The following is a 22522-nucleotide window of genomic DNA, read 5'->3' on the forward strand; positions in this document are numbered from 1 at the left end:
GACCAGCACTGTACCCTGTAATGCCCTTCTGATTGCCTATTGAGGGGCTCCTCCCATCTCTGCTCAGTCCAGTGCTCATTATCTGAGGTGTATTTAACCGTGTGCTGCTAAGGTCCCCTAGGAACCATCACTAGCACATCAATAGCTGTGTTGGAGGAAACAAAACTGGATATTATAAGAAAAAAAAGCAGCAAGGGTCTCTGCACTGCCTTTCAGGCTGATTTCATTAGGAAGCATTTCCTATAATCATTAGAATATGGTAAGTAAAGAATGGGGAAGACATTTAGATAGAAAATAAATGGCAATTTATTGCATTGGGTGCAAGATTTACAAGCTCACGTTGAATAGCAGGGAACAAAGGGGGGAGGAGGCGAAGGGGAGGGTAGGGGTCAGACTGATTTATGGAAAGTCATTATCCTGGCTAGGTTTCTTTAATAGAAGATGCAAACACAGACATGCGCGCACACACATATACAGTCAGCTTTGCTGTTTAGATTCTGAAATTGTCAGCTGTTTTTTATCAGCTCTTTTCAATGTCTGCTTTGTAAAAAAAAAAAAAAAACCCACAAGGGCAATAAAAGTCATAATTTTATATCTTGCCATTACATGGCCCAAATTTTCTATTAATCCTGGGAAGGTACCAAGCTCTCTGAAGCTTTCTTTCACACCATTTTCCACCCTGATCTAAAAAGACTTGTTCACGTTGACAAAGCCTGGAAGGAGGAAGATGATGGAAAAACACCTCTTTATCCTGCGGATAGACATAGGGAGGACGTAGGGGTGTGAACAGAAATCAGAGTTCTATAATCCTATCTTGGTTTTCCTTCTCAAGGCTGATCGCCGTTGTCCTTTCCCCTGGAATGAGTGCGGGTTTTATCACATCATCACTCCCCCAGCCAACCGAGCACTGAAAAGCCACTTAGTGCTCCTTCTGCAGTCTGAATTCATGCCTCGGAGAAAGATGTCATTAAAAAAATATTAAAATTTAAAGATTCTCACCCTCAAGGGAACCCAGGACACAGCGAGCAAAGCCATCAGCATTGTTCTGCGGAGAGAACCAGAAAGAGAAGAAACGTGAAGAACAGAGGAAGCGCCATGCGCACTATGTAGACTCATAGATGTACGTACAGGCAAGAGAGAAGTCAAATTTCCCTTTATATTTAGACCCATCAGTTTCCTCCTATCATTTGCCTTCCAGCTCCATTGGAACTGGAGTGGCTATCTGTGGGCTTTTATATCCCCCTTTGAATTCCCCTAGCCCAGTCATTGCAGTGACAGTCCTCGACTGGGGGCCACGTGCCAGGGTAATTTCTGGAACCCTGTAGTTCTGATCCCTGAACGTTAACCGTTGGGTATCACGGTTTCATGAAGACCTGGACTTCCTTCCCACCGTGGCTGTGAATGCTGCCTCTGTAGCATCTCCAGCTTCAAGTGAACCAAGGAGCAGAGAACCTGACCTGGGAATACAAAAACCCAGATTTCTGCTTGACTCCAATGGGTCAGGCCCTCTACATCCACTTCTGTTCAGGGGACTGGACGATCACAAATGCTTCATGACCCAGCTGCTCCAGGTAGCAAAGAAAGATCCACAAATCAGTTTTGTGAGAATCACATTCTTTTTGGGTAAGGGTTGGATCACTGTTCTTCACTGAGGCCCCTAGGACTAGAAAGCCAGTTTGCTCTTACCTTCAGAATAAATGTCTCTCGTCTGCTCCTCAGAGGCATGCTGTCTCTTTCTGATCTGCAATTTGTAATGTGCAACAACAATCATGTTCAGAGTCTTCAGCTCATTTTTACCTTGGTCAACAATCAGCTAGAGATAAAGGGTCAAATTTAGTGCCAAACTGATTTTTGCTTGTGTATGACCAAAGTTACATTGGCCCATCTCTAATGTGTTTAGCAAATACAGACTAATAGCTACTAAAAATAACTTGGCTTAAGGTATAGAGATCTCACTTATATAGGTGCTTAAGTAGCAGGCACCAGTGGGGGCAGAGTAATGTTGACAATTGTTGATTTAAAGCTGTCTTCTATCAACTTTGCTGCCAGATCTAAAGAAGGGACTTATATGATCTCAAACTCAAGTACTATAACATCTTTCTATTTGTTCAATAAAAGATATCACAATCTAGAAAAATTCAACTTTATCATGGCAAAGCTAAAACCCATAGTAATATACAGTAACTATAGACAGTCTACACTCCTTATAAAATGTTCACCTTTTTTGCCTTATAGCCTGAAAGTAAAATGCATTAAACCAGTGTTCATTTCATGTATCCATATATCGTGCCCCACAATTGCGAAGTGAAAAATATATTCCAGAATTCCTTATGCAGTCCCCGTTCTGGTGGTGGACCTGGATGGCAGGGTGACATGGGGTCCTGGGACTACTCTGTCCCATAGCATATCCTGCATGTTTAATCCCATCCTTAATGAATGTAGAGCTGTCTACAAATAGCTCAGGATCAGGGTTAGCTAGCTGCTCATTATGGAGATCTAGCCAGGGAAGGGTTGAAATGCGGACATGAGTAAGACAATTGTGAGCTAGAATGGGATCAGTGTCCTCTGGTGTGGATAAAAGAGTAGCAATGTTGAGTAGGGATGTGCACTGATTTTTTTTTTTTTGTCAGATCATTTTCATTTCGGGTCATTGTTAAATTTCGTTTTTAAAATGGTTCAGGAGGTATTTATTTCGGGTTTCCCTAATTTTGGAGTTAGTGCGCATTGATTGTCTCCTTCGGGAATGCAGAGCCATACCTCTAGCTAACGAACTGCTCCCCAGTTGACACTTTTTAACTTATTGGTAACATTTTTTGTTGGTGCGCATTAAGCCTGAAAATAGTGCACACTAACTATAGTTTTCCTAATACAAAATTTTGTCAATTTTTGTTTCGTTTCAGGGTGCTCCCAATACATGACGAGATAGACAATTTCGTTGCCATTATCTATTTTGTTGAAAACGAATGCACATCCCTAGTGTTGAGAGTTACACAAGGGGCCTAATTTATAGAGCTGTCCAGCAGAGCTAATTCCCACTGCTCAAAGTGACTCTGAGTGGCAAACTGTATATGACCTTGTGTGACGATGGCATGAACAGCATGAGGCGTTCCCTGCTAGCTATTACAGTAGCAGCTACTGCATGGAGGCAGGGGGGCATGGCCCATGCCACAGAATCCAATTTGGAGATGAAGGAGCCCACTGGATGCTGCTGGGGTCCGTGGGACTCTTGAGAACAAAGAGGGCATACCCATTCTGCTCAGTGACATTCAAATTGAAGAGTTTGGTATAATCTGGCAAGCCCAAAGCAGGTGCCTTGGCCAGGACTGTTTTCGGGGCATTGAAAGCTTTCTGAAGGTTGTCATTCCGCTCAGTGGTGCTGGAGAACCCTGCAAAAGGCCTTCCAGGCGTGCAAAATAGGGGCAAATGTACTGATCCACTGTCTGCAGTAACCAGCGAGACCCAAGAAGGCTTAGAACTGTTGTACAGTTTTTGTTTTCTTTTTAAGGGGGGGGGACCTGTAAAAATAGCAGCGATTCAATCAGAGGCAACAGCACAAGCAGCAGGGGACAGGATGTGCCCAAAGTATCAATCTGTGTCTTGGGCAAGTTGTAATTTCTTAGAGTCCACCTTGTGACCCTTGTGGGCCAAGGTGGTTAGTATTAGTAATGTAGCCAAATCTTGGAGGTGACTCTGATCTGAGGAGCAGAGCAAGAAGCCCTCAATATACTGCACTAATGAGCCCTGAAGGAACACATCAACAAATCCTGAGTCGATTGAAAATGGAGGGGCTTTCTGTACAGGGAGAAAAGGGGATTTGGATTCAGAGAACCAATGCTGGGCCCTGTCTTTTACGGTCTAGGGTACACAGGACTGATTCTACAGCCAAGTCCAAAAGCAAAGCACATTCAAGTGGCAGCATTGTATGAATGATCAGGAAGGCTACTCACTTTGTAAAATTAATTTTTTTATGAGTGTGACAGTTGCTTGGTTTTGATTGTAAATATTACTACCCTTAACATAAGGCTTGGAGGCAACCTGCATGGAGTGGCAGTTACTACCATAAGAAACTTGCTGAGCAGACTGAATGGACCATTTAGCTCTTTTTCTGCCATCATTACTATGTTACTATGAGTTAGATAGGTCCAAGTATATTGTATCCCCTTATATGTAAGGGTGAAGAAATAATAAAAATGGGAAGCAACATTAAAAAAAACCACATCAGTGAGGTCAATGACTGAATAAATCAGTTACCTGGATGACTTTGTCTAGCTGGCGCTGAACGATTTGCCCAAACAAAATTTAGCCAGTGATTTGGGGGGAGAAAGGGGCAGAATTTAATTCCAAACGTTAGCTGGATAAACACACTGAATATGGAATTCAGTGCATGCAATTTATCTCATGCGTATTCATTGTTTTAACAATTCCTTGGATCAACTAAATGGTTGATTTTATTATTGCTGTATTTGAATTGTTTTTGTTTTTTTGTTTTTTTGGCCTGCTTGTTGATATTTATTGTATACCTGTTGGATGTTGTGTTTTTGTAGTACTCATGTCGTCGTAACCCCTATTTACTGTTTGCATTGGTGCAGGGGCACATAGGGTTCTTGCGGTCATTATCCAAATTCCAGTCTCTCTCTCACAAATATCTTTGACCCCAGGGCCAGGTTCTTTTACTGGCAGGGGGAGGAATTTCTCCTCCAAGATCCTGGGTAGCAGGAGTGACACTGTCTTTTTGCCTGGAAGAGGTATGGGTTCTCTTTACATCTTTAGGGGATGTGAGTGCCAATGACTACACAGGAGACCCTGGGTGAGTGTGCAAAAAATACATCTTTACTGTACAAGTTTTGGCATGAATAAATGACACAGATCACATCAGCTCTGTTACATTTGGAGGCTCACGGTACTGCCCTGTGAGGTGCTGCACTCACCCCAGCCACTGCTGCATGAGGCCTCCTGCCAGGGCAGAACACCACCATCGCTGCATGCTACCCACTGACGCTGCCATCATGGCCAGGCCACTGCCTCCCCTTAGGCGTGTGTGCATGTGCACATAATACAGGCCCCATGGTGGGAAAGTCAGAGCACACCTCCTGACGACATCAGCTCTATCAGACTATTTAAGCAAAGGCCCCCACAACATTGCTTCGCCTCAGCAATGGGTCTCTTGCCTAGAGCAGTGTGTGTTGCTCCTATGTTCCTGTTTGCTTCTGCATTTCTGGTTCCTTGTTCCTGTATTCCTGTCCTCCAGCCTTGCCCAGCCTGCCTCGTCAAGCCTTGCTTTACCCAGCCTGTCTTGTCCAGCCTTGTCCTGTCCTGCTCTGCCTGTCTTGTCCAGTGTGTCTTTGTCCATCCTTGGCCTGATTTCCTGATATTGACCTCTTGCTTTGGACCTGACCACATTTGCCTGCTGCCTGGACCTAACCTCTTGCCTTGCACCTGACTATGCTTGCTTGCCACCTGCCCCAACCCTTGGCCTGTTTCGGTATCTCCAGCCTGCTGCCTTTCCTGTCCCTGTCATGCCTCTGGACTCTTACTCTCTATAAAGCCCTTGGTCCTGCCGGCCGCGCGAACCCAACGGCTCAACCTGTGGGGGACTCAGCAGATATAGGCAAAACTCCAGCCTGTCCTACATCAGGGTGCGCTTGCCAGCTGTTGGCATAGGCTTTGTAGTTTTGCCTAGGAGGCTGAGTCAACTACACCATAGCATAAAGGCTTACACCCATGCTAGTCATCACAAACTCTTGGCATAACAGATGGAATACAGTACTCAGTCAAGGAGTGGACTGGAAAGGCAGCTTCCTGACCCTTTTCCAGGGATGACTGGCTGGAATGCCCAAGCCCCAAAGGTAGGCTCAAAAAACAACCCTATTCTATTGAATGCACAAAACTTGGGGGTTCTCATCGATACCTCCTTTTCTCTATGGCCTCATATTGGGTCCCTAGTTCAGTCTTCTTATTACAAGCTTTGCCTGCTGTGCCCTTTGAAACCGCTTCTCTGTTGTTCTGATTTTTGCACCATCATTCAATCCCTAATATTGTCATCTCTGGATTACTGTAATGACCCATTCTTGGGTCTACCCAACTCACATCTTCATGCCCTTCAACTAATCCAAAATTCTTTGAATCATCTAATTTCTGGCGCCTCTCTACGTGGTCATATTTCTCCGTTTCTCGCTGAGTTGCACTCATATAGGGGCAGATTTTCAAAGGCTATGCGCGTAACCTGAGGAAATCTGCCCCTGCGTGCGCCGAGCCTATTTTGCATAGGCTTGGTGGCGCGCGCAAGCCCCGGGACGTGCGTATGTCCCGGGGCTTGCAAAAAGGGGCGGTTCGGGGGAGTGGCCAGGTGGCGTGGTCTCTGCTCGGGGGCGTGGAGGTGGTCCGGGGCGGTCCAGGGGTGTGGCCGAGTGCCCCAACACAGCGGCCTGTGTCGGGGCCTGCCGCGCCAGCAGACACCCAGCGAGCATAAGTTACGATTGCCCGGAGGCAGGCATAACTTCCTGGATAAAGGTTAGGAGGGGGATTTAGGTAGGGCTGGGGGGGGGGGTAGATAGGGGAAGGGAGGGGAAGGTGGGGGGAGGCGGAAGGAAAGTTCCCTCCAAGGCCGCTCCGATTTCAGCACGGACTCGGAGGGAACAGGCAGCGTGCGCAGGGCTCAGCACGCACAAGGTGCACAAATGTCACCCCCTTGCACGCACCGACCCCGGATTTTAAAAGATACGCGCAGCTACGCATGTATCTATTGAAATCCAGCGTACTTTTGTTTGCGCCTGGTGCACGAACAAAAGTATGTGCTCGTGCTTTTTTAAAAAATGTACCCTATAGTGTGCACAATTCAAAACTCTCATCTGGATCTTTAAGGCCCTTCGTAGGTTAGCCGCACCTTGATTATCTTCCTTTAATCTCTTCTCTACCTCCCAGCATTCACAAAAAATCTCCCTCTCAAACAGGCATGGCTACTGGAGTCTCGTAAATGCATTTTTTTCTATTGCAGGCCCAGCCCTATGGAATAGTCTCCCACTGTAAAATCAGAGCAGAAAAGAACCTGCTTCATTTTAGGAAGCTGCTAAAGTCTTATTTGTTTTACCCTGGCTTTCCTTGACTCCTACCATACAGGTTTCTGGTAGCCTTTGCTCCTTAATTGCTAGTGCTGCTTAATATTAAGTTATTGTTTGTTATAGTTTGTCCAATTTTTATTTGTATGGGTTTTTTTTGTACTCTACTGATATTTGCAGATCAGCAGAACAGAAGTTTGTATAAACTAATTAATAAAACCAAGGCTAAACTCTTCTGCTTCCTCTAACTCCAAACTCAAGCTGCACTGCCCCACTCTCTCTGGGCGAGAGCTGTTTTTATACCACAAGGGGATGGCCATCCCAGCACACTCAAAGGGAGGAGCTGTACCAAATTGTGCCTCCCCTAACTTACTAGCACTGCCTTTCCTAGCTCAAGGAGTTAATTAGGGGCTTTCTGGTAATGAATCCAAAGGGTCGTTACAGTGCATTCTGAGAGCGTGATATGAAAGAAGAGTTATAAATCTAAATAATACATAAAATAAATAAATTGAAAACCAGGGCTAAGGGTACTCTAGGACCAACTTGGGAAACACTGTTCTGCATTGGGGTTGTCCACCTTGTCCTTCGTGTCCCTAGCCAGTTGGGTTTTTAGGATATCCCTAATCAATATGTATGAGATGAATATTTTTGTTTGTTTTTACATTTAATGGTATGTTTTCCCAAGCCTGAGCTCAGGGCACATTACATTCAGGTACAGAGGGCTCATCTGCTTTGCTACCTGAGGCAATGGAAGGTGATGTGACTTGCTCAAGGTCCGAAGGAGCATTAGTGGGAAAAGTAGGATTTCAGCCCTGATTTCACTGGTTCTCAGCCCACTGCTTTAGTACCAAGTTGCCCCTACACAATCCTTTGGAGGTGTAGCCTATTGGATAGATTTGCATACAAATCTATCTCATGTATATTCATTGTGGATATCCTGATAATCTGACTGGCTAGGAGGTACTTGAGGACAGAGTTTGAAAGCTCTGCTCTAGATAACACAGCATAGTAACATAGTAAATGACAGCAGAAAAAGACCCAAGTAGTTCATCCAGTCTGCCCAGCAATGTTTTGTTTTGTTTTTTGTGAGTGGAAACTGCCGCTCCGTGCATGTTACCCCATGCCTTCAGAGTTTTAGAAGATCACAAAGCTTGTGCTCCCAGAATCCAGATTCTGTAACCTGTTCCTCCTTGTTTCCAATAATTATAAGGGTGTCCATACCACTAGGAGGCTGGCAAAATTATCTAGATAAGCTTGGCAGGACATTCAGCAGTGTGACCACACTTGAATAAAACCCAAGTGTCTTTTTCAGATTCTGCTTTTTGCACTTCAAAGCAGGTACTGAAGGTATTTCCCTATCCCCAGAGGGCTTACAATCTAAGGGGGTCATTTATCAAAATGCGGTAAGGTGTTTTCGCATGCGTTAAAGGCTTATCGCATGTGAAAAGCCCTGTTAACGCATGCGATAGCACCATATCGTATGGTGCGATGCAAATCCGAAAAAGAGGAGGAGTTAGGGGTGGGGTTTGCTAGACTGTGAAGTGCTATCACACAGACTTAACTACACCTTTTTCAGTAGGGTTAAGCTGTGTGATAGGGTGTTAGTGCATTTTGTGATGTCTCCTGAAAGGCCTGTTTTAGTAGGGGAGAGAGAGAGAGAGAGAGAGAGAGAGAGAGAGAGAGAGAGAGAGAGAGAGAGAGAGAGAGAGAGAGAGAGAGAGAGAGAGAGAGAGAGAGAGAGAGAGAGAGAGAGAGAGAGACACTAGTCATAATGTACTCTCCCTAGAGAGAGTATTTGTATCCCTATGGGAGGCCCACCTAGTAACTCGAGGTGAGGTTTAGGTATTAGTGTAGGGGGTTAGGGGCCACTTTGACATTCAACGTGAGACGTGCAAACAGAACAGTGGTCTCTTGTGAAGATTTGATGACCTACAAAGAGAGGAAACTCGCCCAAAGATGAGATTTGTGCAATGTTCTCTCCACCTAGCTTGATGTTACCCAGGTAGAGTCCATCAAGCTAGGTTGAGAGAACCTTGCACAAATATCATCTTGGAGTGAGTTTCCTCACTCCAAAGGTCATCAAATCGAGTTACTAGGTGGGCCTCCCATAGGGATACAAATACTCTCTCTAGGGAGAGGACATTATGGCTAGTCTCTCCCTCTCTCCGTCTCTCCCTCTCTCTCTCTCTCTCTCTCTCTCTAGGACTATTAACAATGGTCCCCCACTGGTTGAATGCAGGTATGGCACTTATCGCAAAGTCTGAAAATGTAATCACAATTTGCACTAAATTAGCTCTTCACATAGGTAATTAGTGCAAATTGTAATAAACTGTTTATTAGCATAAAACACACCCCTTTTGCTATTGCATGCAATACTTATCGCATTTTGATAAATCCAGGCCTAAGTTTGTACCTAAGGCAATGGAGGGTAAAATGACTTGCTTAAGGTCACAAGGAGTGACAGTGGGACTTTAACCCTTGTTTCCTGGCTCATAGCCCACTGCTCTAACCACTAGGCTACTTCTCCACTCCTTAATGTAACTGGATAAGTTTATCTGGATAACTTTAGGACTGCTTTATGGCATAACAAGTTAGCTGGATAACTTATCTGGGTAACTTAAATCTTCCCAGAAATGCACTTGAAATGCCTCCAAGTTATGCGACTAAATTTTAATCCAGCTAACTACTCAGCCAGTGGGAATTTTCAAATCCAGCAAAGTCTGAACTAAGCTAGACAAATGGCGCTAAATGTGGACCTCAGTAGCAATAACCTTGCATGTAAGTTTATTGGTGCCTCTTGTTGCTTGTTGTGTATTATTTGTAGCCTTTTATGGTACGTGCGATGTGGTTTGTTAGTGTAATTAGGACTAATGGATTTTATTGTAACTCTCTGAACTGAGATGATTCTCCCTAGGTATCGAATTTCAAGATTATATGGGGCAATTTCCAATGTGCAGACTAGTTTAGTCCAGCTTCATTGCACCAATTCTCACAGGGAAACAGGGGTAAAGTATGCGTGTGACGTGTCCATGTACTTTCAGCTCAGGGGAGGGAGGGGAGAGGCGTGTACTCATGCTGTTTCCTTCCCCCAACCCTAAACATGCCCACAGGAACGCCTCCTTTTAATGCAGCGAAAAGTGCACATGCAGTGGAACCCATGTGTGTGTTTGACGAGTGCAATTTTCAGTCAGACCATTTTACCCAGGTACATACCTAGAGCTGACTATTTCGGCGTGGCCTACAGTTTGGGTTTCAATTTCTGGTGTGCCTGTTGTTTTTTAGCATATAATGTTCTGCTGTTAATGTTTACATTTTGTAAATCAGTTTGGGTGATCCATTGGACCGGGAAGGCTTCTAAATGAATGCCTTCGAGAACTGCTAATCCGCCGGAATACAGAGGGCATAGCTTATAAACTACTTGTGCTACTACAGAGGGTAAAATGTGCCATAACAAAATGCTGCACCTTTTTTTGCATTTCAACATGGCCGAGCTTTTAGTGTGTGGCTTTGAGCGATCGGCTACTTGAGAGACTCTGGTTCAGAGGATACAGCAGAGGGAAAGGGGACATGGGACCCAAATGGTAGCCGTGCTTCTGCTGAAAGCCCTTTCCACGAGCAGGGATGTGCTCTCTGCTGAATCCCGAGTCTTGAGATGAGACTCGGGTGAATGCCTCCACGTGGGCACCTGAAGGCCCTTTCTGAATCTCAGAATTTTAACCTACCTTCTCCACGCCTCCCCCACCACACACACACACATGCCTGTCCAAGGACTTTGGTAGCCACTCTGACAAATCTCAGGCCTGCCCCTCTCTAGTTTAATGTTTGTGCTGCGGTTTGTGACGGACTCGCTGCAAACTTCTTGTAGCTCTGTTTTAATTTTAAGAAGATTGCCCCAGCTGCTGTTCTGAGATTGCCAAATATTGCTGCTGCTGGCAATTTTCTGGCAATATCAGCAAAAAAAAAAAAAAGAAGTAAGTACAGAACTATAAGATTTATGATTTTTAGATTAAAAAGAACGAACATCCAGATCTAGAGCAAAGGAGCAGCTTTGGGCAGGGAGGGTGCTGTGTGCAGATGGAAGCGAAGATCAGGGAACAGCATCTTAAAGATTGCAATCCCAACTTGCGTTCATGAGCCTGTGTGGAAGATGAGTATCCGAGGCAATGCTGCCTTTACATGCAAATCACATTATCCTTGCTTTTATTTAAAATATATGAGCTGGAACATTTTAAACTGGCAAAAGAGCTGTTTTCTGTCTGCCTAGATGGTGTATGATAGTAAATTATATGGAAAGCAACTGTTTTTAAAGAAGCACATTGATTGCAGTGGTGGTCAGCTTTGCAGTAACGCATGTGGCACCCACAGTGGGAATCGTGCTGTTAATATTTTCTACAAAATGGAAGCATAGCACCAAAACGTATCATTGTTCCCCAAGTGCCAGGAAACAATAATTAAGCCAACAGTCACAGTTTATGCAATCTTTTTTTAAATTCCAGGCTGGGAGAAGACCAACATGTACTTTTACTCGCTGTTAGTAAGAAGGTTACAATAAGTTTGTGTTTAGCTGCTAAAAGTTTCACATGGTTATCCTGGGTTATTGGAAGAATGCTGTAATGCACATTTCCAGTAGCTCTACTGATCGAGGAAAACCTTAATTCCTTTCAGGTTCTGGTACCTTTTTGTTGTACCAACTTGATTATCCAAGGATAATGATGTAAATGAGCTTTCAAGACCACATTGGTCCATTCTTAGTAAGAATCTGGAGCAGCGCTATCAAGACGTTTTTTTTTTATTTTTTTAAATGTCTGCCCACCAGGGCTGACCCATGAGGGACATGACATCTAGGACAAATGAACGTGTCCAGGGACCTCCCTTCCCTGGTATAATGCCCTACATCCATCCTCCTCATCCTCCTCCAGTGCCTCCCTCGGGCATAGTCTTCTCCCACCTACCGGCTGGAGAAAAAAAGCGCTTACTTGCATCTGCCTTCTGGTCTGCCTGCTCCAGTCTAAAGTCTTGGAAGTTTAGAATAAATTGGGCAACATAGGTCCTTTAATAGACTGGAGCTTAAACAATTTTTAGCACAAACATGGGCAACTTATTGCTAGATCTTTGCTCATCCAAGGTCATTAAGGTACTACCAGATGCAGGACTAAAACCCATATTGCAGGTTATCTATGGAAGAGGCTGTGTATCTCTGTTGTGAGAAACCATCCTCTAAATCCTTTCGGTTATCTGAATTATCATCCAATGGCAACAATTCCTTCCTTGATTAAAATTCTAGAAAACGTGGTGACATCGCAGCTAACTGCATGTTGAGAAGAGGGGAAGAAACGTGACCATTTCCAGGCTGAGTGTTGAGCAGGCCACAGCGCAGAGATCACGTTACACTCGATGGGTGATGATATTCTACGAATGGTAGACAAAGGGGAAGAGCTCCTGTAAATTTTACTGGACCGTTCCTCAGCGGTCAATCTATGGATCACACTTTCTTACTGGATCATTTTAAAGGACTTTGTGGTTGGTTGGGGGGGGGGGGGGCAGAGTATACTTTTGGTTATCTTCCTTTCTGAGAATAAATCTGTTCAGGTAGTGTTGGAATATGTCCTGACTTCAGCTGGGGTTAAAGATTTTGGGGTCCCTCTGGGTTCTAATCTTTCTCAGATTCTTTTTAACATTTGTATGCGGCTGTTGGGCCATCTTGGTTTTATATATGCAGAAGACATCCTTATTATACCATTGGCAAATCCTTTCATTTTTGAAATAGAAGCTGAATAAGTTACTGTAGTAGATGCAATTAGAGATTATGGAGTTTTTCTTGAGGCCAAATTTCAAGTTATTTATTTATTTTACATTTTTTATATACCGCTTAAGCAAACAAATGTACAAAGCGGTTTCCAAATAAACATTCAGCATAAAAATGATCCAAAAATACAGTAACAACTAATTAACATAAGCAAAGTGTACATTACATCATTGAAAAAATTAACCCTGTTATTTTAAAAGCCTCCAGAAATAAATAAGCTTTTAACTGCTTCTGCAATATTTTTATATCTGCAATTAAACGTAATTCTTTAGGTAGTGCATTTCACATAATTGGTCCAATAATGGAGAATCCATGAGACCAGGTTCTTACCAGTCAGCTTTGTTGCCAACTGTAAATTTCTAGAAGGCTGATACGGAATAAAAAGACACGTTAAGTGTAGAGGAGCAATGCCAGTGACTATCTTTTGTATAAAGACTAAAATCTTAAATTGTATTCGTTGCTCTACAGGTAGCTATTGTTGGCGCGACAAGACGGGAGATAAACAGGTGGCTAAGATAATCCGTACAGTCTTTTAAAGACTGCAAATGGTGAAAAATTGTGTCCTTTGGTTATAAAGGCATTTAAGACAGTAATTCACTCACAGGTGCTTTCCCATTTGGGCAATACAATAGCCTATGTGTGGGCCTTCCTCAGTGGCTTATGCATAGGCTTCAAGTAGTCCAAGATGTGGGTGCCCAGGTAGTTTGGGGCTATTGAAAATGGAACTCCTTCATGAGAGATGCCTGGTGCTTTACACTGGGTCCTAATTACAGCTCTGATTCAATTTAAGGTTCTTGCCCTTCTTTATAACGTTTTTATGCTCTTTGCTGGAGAAATTGGAACAGTATCATCTACAGAGCTCTAGAGAAAAAGCACAGGACTGCTTCTACGGCTAAGTCCATAAGCAAAGCACATCAAGCAACACTGTCTGAATTTTCAAGAAGGCTCATCACCCAGTAAAAATGTTGCTAGCAGTACATTTTTTATGAGTTATTAGGCTTGGGGATAACGTCACAGAGCGGAGTTGCTATCCTTAAGAGAAACATGGGGGTATCCTGCACGGTGCGGCAGATACTACCATAAGATGCTTGCTGGGCAGAATGAATGGACCATTTGGTCTTTTTCTGCCGTTTTTACTATGTATGAGCTAGAAGCATTACTCCAATTTTCTTATTTTGAGGTGGGTGGTAAAGGCCAGTATAAAGCGAGAGCTTTTTCTGTGGCTGCAACCATCTTGTGGAATAAGTGAAAACACGGCTACTCCCATAAATCTTGAGACCCTGATTGTCCTTGTTCTGAGTCATATGGCTAGGCTGCTGGTGTTTAGGTGGGTGGGCTATTCTATTTTTATTGTCTAGTTTGTGCAGAGGACTTGATTGATTGATGTTATGGCTTGTTTAGCGTGGGTTGTTGAAGGTACTTACAATGGAAGGAGAGAATTAACTGGCTATTAGATTATTTTTGTTTAAATTTTGTATTGCTGTATTTGATATTTGGCACTCTACACGGCTTTAGCCAATTTTTATTTGAGAAGGCAATACGGAAGGATTTTAATAAATAAATACAATGAAAACTGTGCAGGTCAGGCAGACCCATGTGTGGTTCAGGCATCAGACTGCAGCTGGCAGAGTAGGCAGGTGCATGTAAGAAGCGCCGCTCACCTGCCAGCAGGAGATAGGGGGAAGAGGGTCAAAATGTGGAGTCTACCTCCCTCCCCTATCCCCTGCCAAAGCTTGGAGCCCAGGAGGTTTGCTCCAGTTCACCCACCTCCCTGGGAGCTGTCTTTCCACCCACAAACTTATCTTCATAAATTCTTCTGGATCCTTACTGAGAAATGGGTGATATGCGTTTACTGAAACTTTATATGAAGAAGAGCTGCATTTTTCCGCCATTTTCTTATAAATGTCCTTGGTGTTGATGGTACTGGTAGAGGTCTGATCTACTTACACCTCACTGAATAATTATTGCATAAATGAACTATGTGCACTGAGAGAAGTAGAGGCAGAAATGTGCTGTCAGTTCTGGAAAAATGATCTTATTTTCTGTCTGTCTGCTAGTATTGAATGGTCATTGATAAATGTAGAGAGCTTTGAGAACCAGGAGTGGCAGCAGTGTGAATCTCTCTATATAATTTACTATTTTTGTGTGTTAGTAACTCTGAGAGCAAAAATCAGTCACTTCCATGGGTAAAATGCTATTTTACCTGCAGAAATGGGCTGTTTTATTATTGCCCATCTGTGAAGATTGTCATTTGTGAATTACTCCAGGAACGAGAGGCCTAATATTTGGAGGGGCAAATTCAGGTTAGTGACAATGTAAGCATGAAACCTGGGTGTATTCCACCTATGCCAACCACCTTCCTCTCAGGTTCTGATGGCTGGCCATCATGAGGAATGAGGTAATCCCCCTATACCAGCAAGGAGTATGAATCTTGGATTCAGATCAAAGAACCGGAGCATACCAGGAATCCAGGAAGGGGAACAGGCAAGAGTGCAAAATGTAGAATCAGGAGATTGAAGCCTTCTGCAGGCACAGAGCCAGAGGGCAAGGGCTGGAAGGGTAGGACCAAGCTCTGGGAACTGACTGAGACTGTCTGATTATAAATTCAAGTCTATATAGGAATCAAGATTCCCACTGGAGGGGGGGGGGGGGGGGGGAATGAGAGCCACAGAGCTGGGAGGACTGGATAAATAGTCCAAGCAGTTCACAGTGCCACCTGTAGGCTAGAGGAGAATTCAGCACCGGATCCTTATACTAATGTCCATGCGGGTAGAAGTATGCATCTATTTCAACGCATGTACTTTTTTAGCCACTTAGTTCTGTAGGCACAGTTAGATTAAGGGAGGCAACTGCTTGCATAGCTTTGGATATTCAAAAACTACACATGTTTCGTCTTTAAAAAAACCCACACCCACACAAAAAGCAGGTCCAAATTTGTATGGTTACTTTTTCATGGGGCAATAATCAAAGCAAAGCTACTTCTGTAGTTTTATTGCAGCCAACACCATGGGTAAAACTATTGGCAAGTTTTGCCAATCTGCAGGTAGTTTATCTAACCTTCTGTAAGTCACGCTCCACAAATTCATATTTGTACTGACCGCTTTCAGTTTCTTAGGATCTATTCTTGATATCCCGTCAAAAATTGGCCCTTAATTGAACATGAAAGACAAAATACTTTTCTCATGGGACACGCAATAGACAGCACGTGTAAAATGGGCTCGGAAGATTGCCTGAACTCTATACAGGTAAAGGCATGCACACTGTGTACAGTACACGGGCTTTTCAGCTCTGCGGAAGTGCATGCACCGAGAAAATGGGTATTCCCAAGGGAGGGGGAGGAGGGCGAAGGACTAACTCTCTGCATCCAAATGCCTATTTTTTACCTGTCACTTGACATGCCTCTGAATTAGTGAAGAATAGTTTTTCCCTGTTGGATGTACATGGAGGAGAAAAGATTGAATTTACTGCAAATAGATAAATCGGGGCAGAGGAATAGAGCTCAAATTTTCAAAACCTTGCGTGTGCCAAAACAGGGGGATATTTGCGTGGCCAGGCCAAGCGCGAGCTGAGCGCACTTTCAAAACGGCCCGGCCACGTGAGAGAGTGCCGGGGTTTTGAAAAGGGGTGGGCTGGAGCAGCGTCTGGGCGGAGCAGGAGCCATTCCTGTCCCATTTCCTGCTCGGAGGAGTGGGTAAGTTCATCAACAAGAAAAATGAGGGTAGATAGGGTTAGGTTAGGGGTCGGGGAGGAGAGGAGAAAAGAGTGGAAGGGTAGGTAGGGGTATAGGAAAGTTCCCTCCCAGTCTGCTTCTTAATTGGAGTAGACTGGGAGGGAATTGGGCAAAGGCCCGATCGTGTCGCCGAGCGTACTTTATAAAACCCCACCCCCCTGCTCGCGCGAGTCGCGACCTGCCTACACATGCATGCACTGATATTAAAATCGGGCACGCATGTGCGCGTGGGTATCGTATTTTATAACATGCGAGCGGTGATGCCTGCACGTTATAAAATTGGCGCATCCGTGTGCATGCGCCGGGAACGGCACGCACATGGATGCACGCGGGCACGTTTTAAAATCTACCCCTTAGGTTTTTACTGGACGACCAGGTCAAGCTGCAACTCTGTCACAGGAGATGCTGGAAAACTGCGAGATGGTCCTAGTTCTGTGGAAATTCACTGCTACCAATCAAGGAGGCGGCCAGGGTGACTATTAACAGCTTATTTTGCAATGATTTGCCACAATCAAATCCCTTGCAGCTCCTGAAAAATTAGAAATGTAGCTAGCATGCTAGAGCTCAGTTTCTGACAGCAGTATTTGGAAAGCATGAAATTTAGGCCAGAAGAAAGCAAGGCGTGCACCTATTTGTACAGTAGGAGCTTTAAAATGCTGCTCGGTGCTCATAGATTTGATTAACTTGAGACTCTATGAACAGCTGGGGTCGTCTTTTGATTGCTGAGCTGCTGTATCCTCCAGGCTCGTATATCATTTCCTAAGTAAAATTGCCTAGTAAAGTGTAACCCGATTGGCGGCCCTTTCATTATTTTTTTAAACTGGTAATGATGAATTCCTACTGCATTTCTCTGTCTGTTTCTGACCACTCTTCCCATTCATCCCTTGCAGGCCTCCAGTTCTGCCTCCATTCTTATGTTTTCCTCTTCCCAAATCATTGTTTTTATTTGCATTCCATGTACGCGACGTTATAGGGAGAGCGGGTGGTATCATAGTATGATTCAAATTGTTTTCAAGTGAGTTTAACATACATTCTCAATTAATCTTAACCAAATGGACTCAAAGGTACTTGAAAAGCAAATGAAATACATTTCAAATTGATTTGAGGGGAGGGTAATGGAGGACTGCGCTATAACTTCCACCCCTTCACCTCCGGGATTCTTATTAACAAATAATTAAATTGATTTAGAAAAGTAGCTGCAGGAATGGGACAGGTCTGAGATGTTAATGGAAAGGGTGTCGCAGAGCATCCCTTCCTAGTTTTATCAGTGTCCTCACAGTCTCTACGCACCCCTATGCACTCTGATCTCATCATATAGTGTGCCTCATCATATAGTGTGCCTCGATACTCCCCAATGTGAGGTGTCTTCAGAAAAATGGAATTTAGCAAACCTCAGGAACCCACTTTGGTTCATGTTCTCATATCCAGTCTTTCATCCTGAGAAGGCCTCTGAGGTTCAAGGTTGGAGCCCTCAAGCCTTCTGGGGGTAGGCAGATTTTCTTGGGGTCCATGGAGAGCCCTAAGAGAGAGGTGGAGAGTAGTGAAAGGAGGGGATAACTGGAGTTAGTCCCATACTCCTCGCCTTCCACTGAAGATTTACCTTAAGGTCTGAAGAGTGGATTTCTGGTTGGACTCAAAGTAAGGACTGCCAGACTGGGAGATCTGCTTTCAGAGTTGCTGCTTGGGAGGAGTTAGCAGAAGCTCATCTGTTCAGGAGAGCACTCCAGTTCATGTTGCTAAACCTCAGAGATCTATACACCAGAAAGCAGGACCCAAGGAGAGCCCTAGGAGGTGAATGCAGGAAAAAAAAACCTCTGTTTGAAGATTGTACAGTGATTGTAACTGTTTGAACTGTGTACTGTCTTTCATTCTTGCTGTATGGATTGCACTCTGCATATTGCTATATGGATTGTATAGCTGGTCCTTTAGAGTGCATTCTAATGATTTTATTCAGCAGTGTCAATTCTTATTAAGGATTTATTTTTGAGCATCAGACTGTGTGACAGTGTGTTATTCTTACTACAAGGTGTCAGAAGAGCTCATAACAGTGTAAGAGCTTTGAAAGACTTTAATTTCCCCTCCTGTCAAATAAAGAGCCTGGGACTATGGGTCACAACTTGGCCCAGCACTCCCTAGAGAGCCCTACTAGCCCATTTGAACTAAGTACTCCAAGTCACACACCCATAGCAGTTGAAGCTCCAACAACTCGTCAGTATGAAGATCCTTATATAAAGAGTAGCCTCAACTATTTGTCTCCAGAGTGCATCTCTTAATATCTTTCAACATTGTCTACCAGGTACTTGCAGGAAGAGGTGAAGGGAGTTCAAGAACTGAAATGGTGGTATTGCATCAGTTGCCAATAAAGTTTTTTAGTTTGGAGGTCTTCATTAGAACTTTTGGTTTAATATCTAATCCTTCATGCTACCTTGCATGTCTACCAGCTTGGGAAGACAATTAGGAGAATGTGTGGCCTGAGGCAGAGAGTACTGACTGGCAAGTCAGAAGAATATCTACCTGTCCTTCAGTTTACCCAACTGTAACTTGGCGAGAGTAGTAATAATATACCGTATAAGCATTGCTATAGTACTTCATGTTCCCTTCACCCTTTGGAAGATTTCATCTTGTCTAGGGGATACAAATGTGCTGCTAGACTATCTGCCTGCATTTTTCTAAGTTTGAAATATGTGGCATTAAGGGTCAACAAACAAGTTATAGGTATTAAATTATTCCAATAAAAAGGTGTCTTCTACAGTTTGTATGTTGACCCCTTAATTCCACAAATCGCAGCAACCACAATTCTTTACTTAAGGTTGAAATGAAATTTAATGGAATGGTGTCTTGCTTTCATGAAAGACATTCATTCTTATTACTATTAATCCACTGGGGAATTATTACTTTATTCTTTTAAACTCCGGGGAAATTCACAAAGATTGATGGCCTTTCCTTCATTCCTACCTATGATGGGTCTTAGAGTCCTTACCTGTGTTTCTCGTTTCTGTATGCATCCTTTTTAGTGCTGTATTCAGGCTTGCAATTTTCCATGATGTGCCTTCTTACTTGACTTTCCCAGGTGGGCGCGGGGTTGCTGTTGGACCAATCCTCAGCTCAAGTTCCTCTGACATATTCTGCGACAATGAGAATGGACCCAACTTCCTCTTTCAGAATAAGGGGGATGGGACTTTTGTTGATATGGCATCCAGCACCGGTAAGTGCAGATTTCTCCAATCTAACGTAGCCATAACTGATTCCAGCATGGAGAATGTTTTGGTCAGGTTAATTAGGTTTGTGAGCATGACAAATCATTTTGCTGCACTGTTTTCAACTTCACTTCCTCTATTCAAAGTATTTCTAGAATTTGTATTAGTAATACAACAAAAGTCTTTGGTTTTGTGACAAAAACAACCCGACCTGAGTTGGCACTTTGCAGGCATGCAGTGGGAGGACAGCTTGCAGGAGGGGTCTGTTTGTGGAGAGGCACAATGCTAAATTGCTCTGGATTATTCTTTATGGCTGAGGAGACACTGGTGAGTGTCAAACCCTGAGAAGTATCTTGGAGAGATTTGAGGAGAGTGCCATCCTGCTCTCCCCTATCTTGAGTTGTTTATAGGCCAGTTGTGGACAATGTTCCCTCTAAGGATTGGGTTGCTGTGTGCAAAAACATTTGCACACAGCAACCCAATCCTCCCTCTTCTTCCACCCAATCCTCCCTCTTCTTCCACACATACACACACTCATCTCAGTAGCTGCAAACTCTTCACTGTCAAATGCTTTGAGAAGTAACACAAACTCCTCAGGTCTCAAACAGCAGCAAATATTATACCATGCCCTAGAACACTAATACTCCACCTGCTGGGTTTAACAGAACAAAGTCCTACAGAAAAACTATATGCCAGCAGAAATACTGCACCTCAGTTACACATGCAGAACACAGACAGATCCTTACCTAATACAGAATAAGGGACTACAAATTAGAAACAAACATGCATCAAAAATAAAATGGAAAGCACGAGAAACCAGACTCTGAACAGTGGAATACTGAAGAAAGAACAAAATATAAATATGTAATGCACATTCCCAAAGATAACATATGCCAATTACTAAAAATTCAAAATACATTTTTTTTTTACTTTTGTTTTCTATTGTATTTTTTAATCTGTTGGTCCCAGGCTTTTTTTTTTCCCTTTTTTAACACATTTCCTTGCTTAGTCTTTTCCCAATTCCTTTTATAGGGTTTCTTTGTTTTTTCTTTCTCCACCTGTCTTCACTACCCTTTCTCCCTCCACCCACACCCACACCCACACACGGGCAGTCACATACACAGGCTGTCCCCCAGCCACACACACACTTAGGCTCTCACCCAACCACCCACTTTCATCCAGGCTCTCAACCCACCTCCACACACTCAGCTTCTCATCCACCCACAGGCTCTTACCTTCCCGCCCCCCCCCCCCCCACACACACACACACACAGGCAGTCACACATACACCCCCACTCACAGGATCTCATCCAGCCACACATACACTCTGGATCTCATTCAGATACACACACACACACTCAGGCTCTCTCACATACTCACCAACACAGCTTCTCACCCACACATACACAGGATCTGACAAACCCAGGAAGTCATCCACAGCCACACAGTTACCCCCCCCCCCACACACACACACACACATACCCAGTCTGGCACTCACCCCCACACTCAGGTACACATTCACCTCCCCCCCCCCCCCACTCATATACACAAGCAGTCACTACCCCACCACCCAGGCTCTCATCCAGCCAAACACATACGCAGGGCCTGGGCCTCGTCTTCAGCCGCCAGCGGGATAGGCTCCACGGCAGCCTGCGGTTTGAGGGATGGGCGGCAGCAGGAGTCACATTTATCCTAATTGTCATCTCCTGCTGCCGCGGGGCTGATCTCGAGGTAAGAGCTGAGAGACTGGCCCCGAGGAAGCAGGAGATGATGTTTGGACAAATGCAACTCCTGCCTGGGAGGAGGTATTGGGGGGGGGGGGGGGGGGAGGTGATTCCTCTGATCGGATCGGGCAGAGGTTTGGTTTATCCAGTCCTCGTGCGGGGACAGGGTAAAAGCTGTGAGCGGCCATGAGAAAAGTTGTGTGTGGGGGCTGCGCATGTGCGCAGCTCAGAGGAAACAGTGCTTGTGGGCTGAGGAGGGGGAAATGGCAAATCCGACCCTCTCCCATCCCATTCTTCAGTTAGAGGAAGTGAACCCTGCTATAAAGGCTTCTCAGATGTCCTAAAGAGTGCTAAGTTGGCAGATCTTCTGCCTCAGATTTTGGTGAAAACCCTGGGAGACAGACTTGCAGAGTAAGAGCACAAAATTCCCCAGACAGGCTGACAGTATCAAATGGTTTGTGTGCTAGCAAGAGGCCCTAAGAGGGAATCAAGTACTGAAGGGCTGCTTTTAGAAGTATTAATTTATTAGAGAGTCTTTAAAATCTAACATAAGATACTGGTTCTGCACCAATACTTACCCAAATATTTAGTCTAAGTAAATTCTTCTGCTGTTTATCTAGTTACGTATAGTTAAGAATCTCCTTACTGTTTTATAATTAAAGAATGATTCTTTCTGTGATTCTCTATAAAGTTCTCTCTTGCGATATTGTCTAGATCAGTGGTATTCGCTCCCAGCCCTTGAGGGCCACCAACAGATCCGGTTTTCAGAATCACTCTAATGAATATGCATGGTTTAGATTCGCATACAATGGAAGCAATGTGTGTACACATTTATTTTGTGCATATTCATTAGGGATATCTTAAAATCCAACCTATTGGCGGACCTTGAGTGGTCGTGAATGCCACTGGGCTAGATCCTGGAATAAACATAATTTTAGTGAATACTTGGCAGCTGTTGAGATAAATTTTGTTACAGTAATTTGTAGAAATGTAATTAAAAGTATAATAGA

General features: G+C 44.0%; 1 protein-coding gene across 5 annotated transcripts in view; it reads left to right on the forward strand.

Moving 5' to 3' along the window:
* Positions 1-22522, forward strand: part of CRTAC1 (cartilage acidic protein 1) — a 399993-nt gene that overhangs the window by 234319 nt on the left and 143152 nt on the right. For all 5 annotated transcript variants that reach the window (XM_029610137.1, XM_029610138.1, XM_029610134.1 and 2 more), the window contains one exon: positions 19662-19796. In XM_029610137.1, coding sequence (XP_029465997.1) covers positions 19662-19796 — 135 coding nt within the window. The remainder of the gene's footprint in view (positions 1-19661; positions 19797-22522) is intronic.

Source organism: Rhinatrema bivittatum, chromosome 7 (assembly GCF_901001135.1).
Source record: "Rhinatrema bivittatum chromosome 7, aRhiBiv1.1, whole genome shotgun sequence".
Taxonomy (NCBI): domain Eukaryota; kingdom Metazoa; phylum Chordata; class Amphibia; order Gymnophiona; family Rhinatrematidae; genus Rhinatrema; species Rhinatrema bivittatum.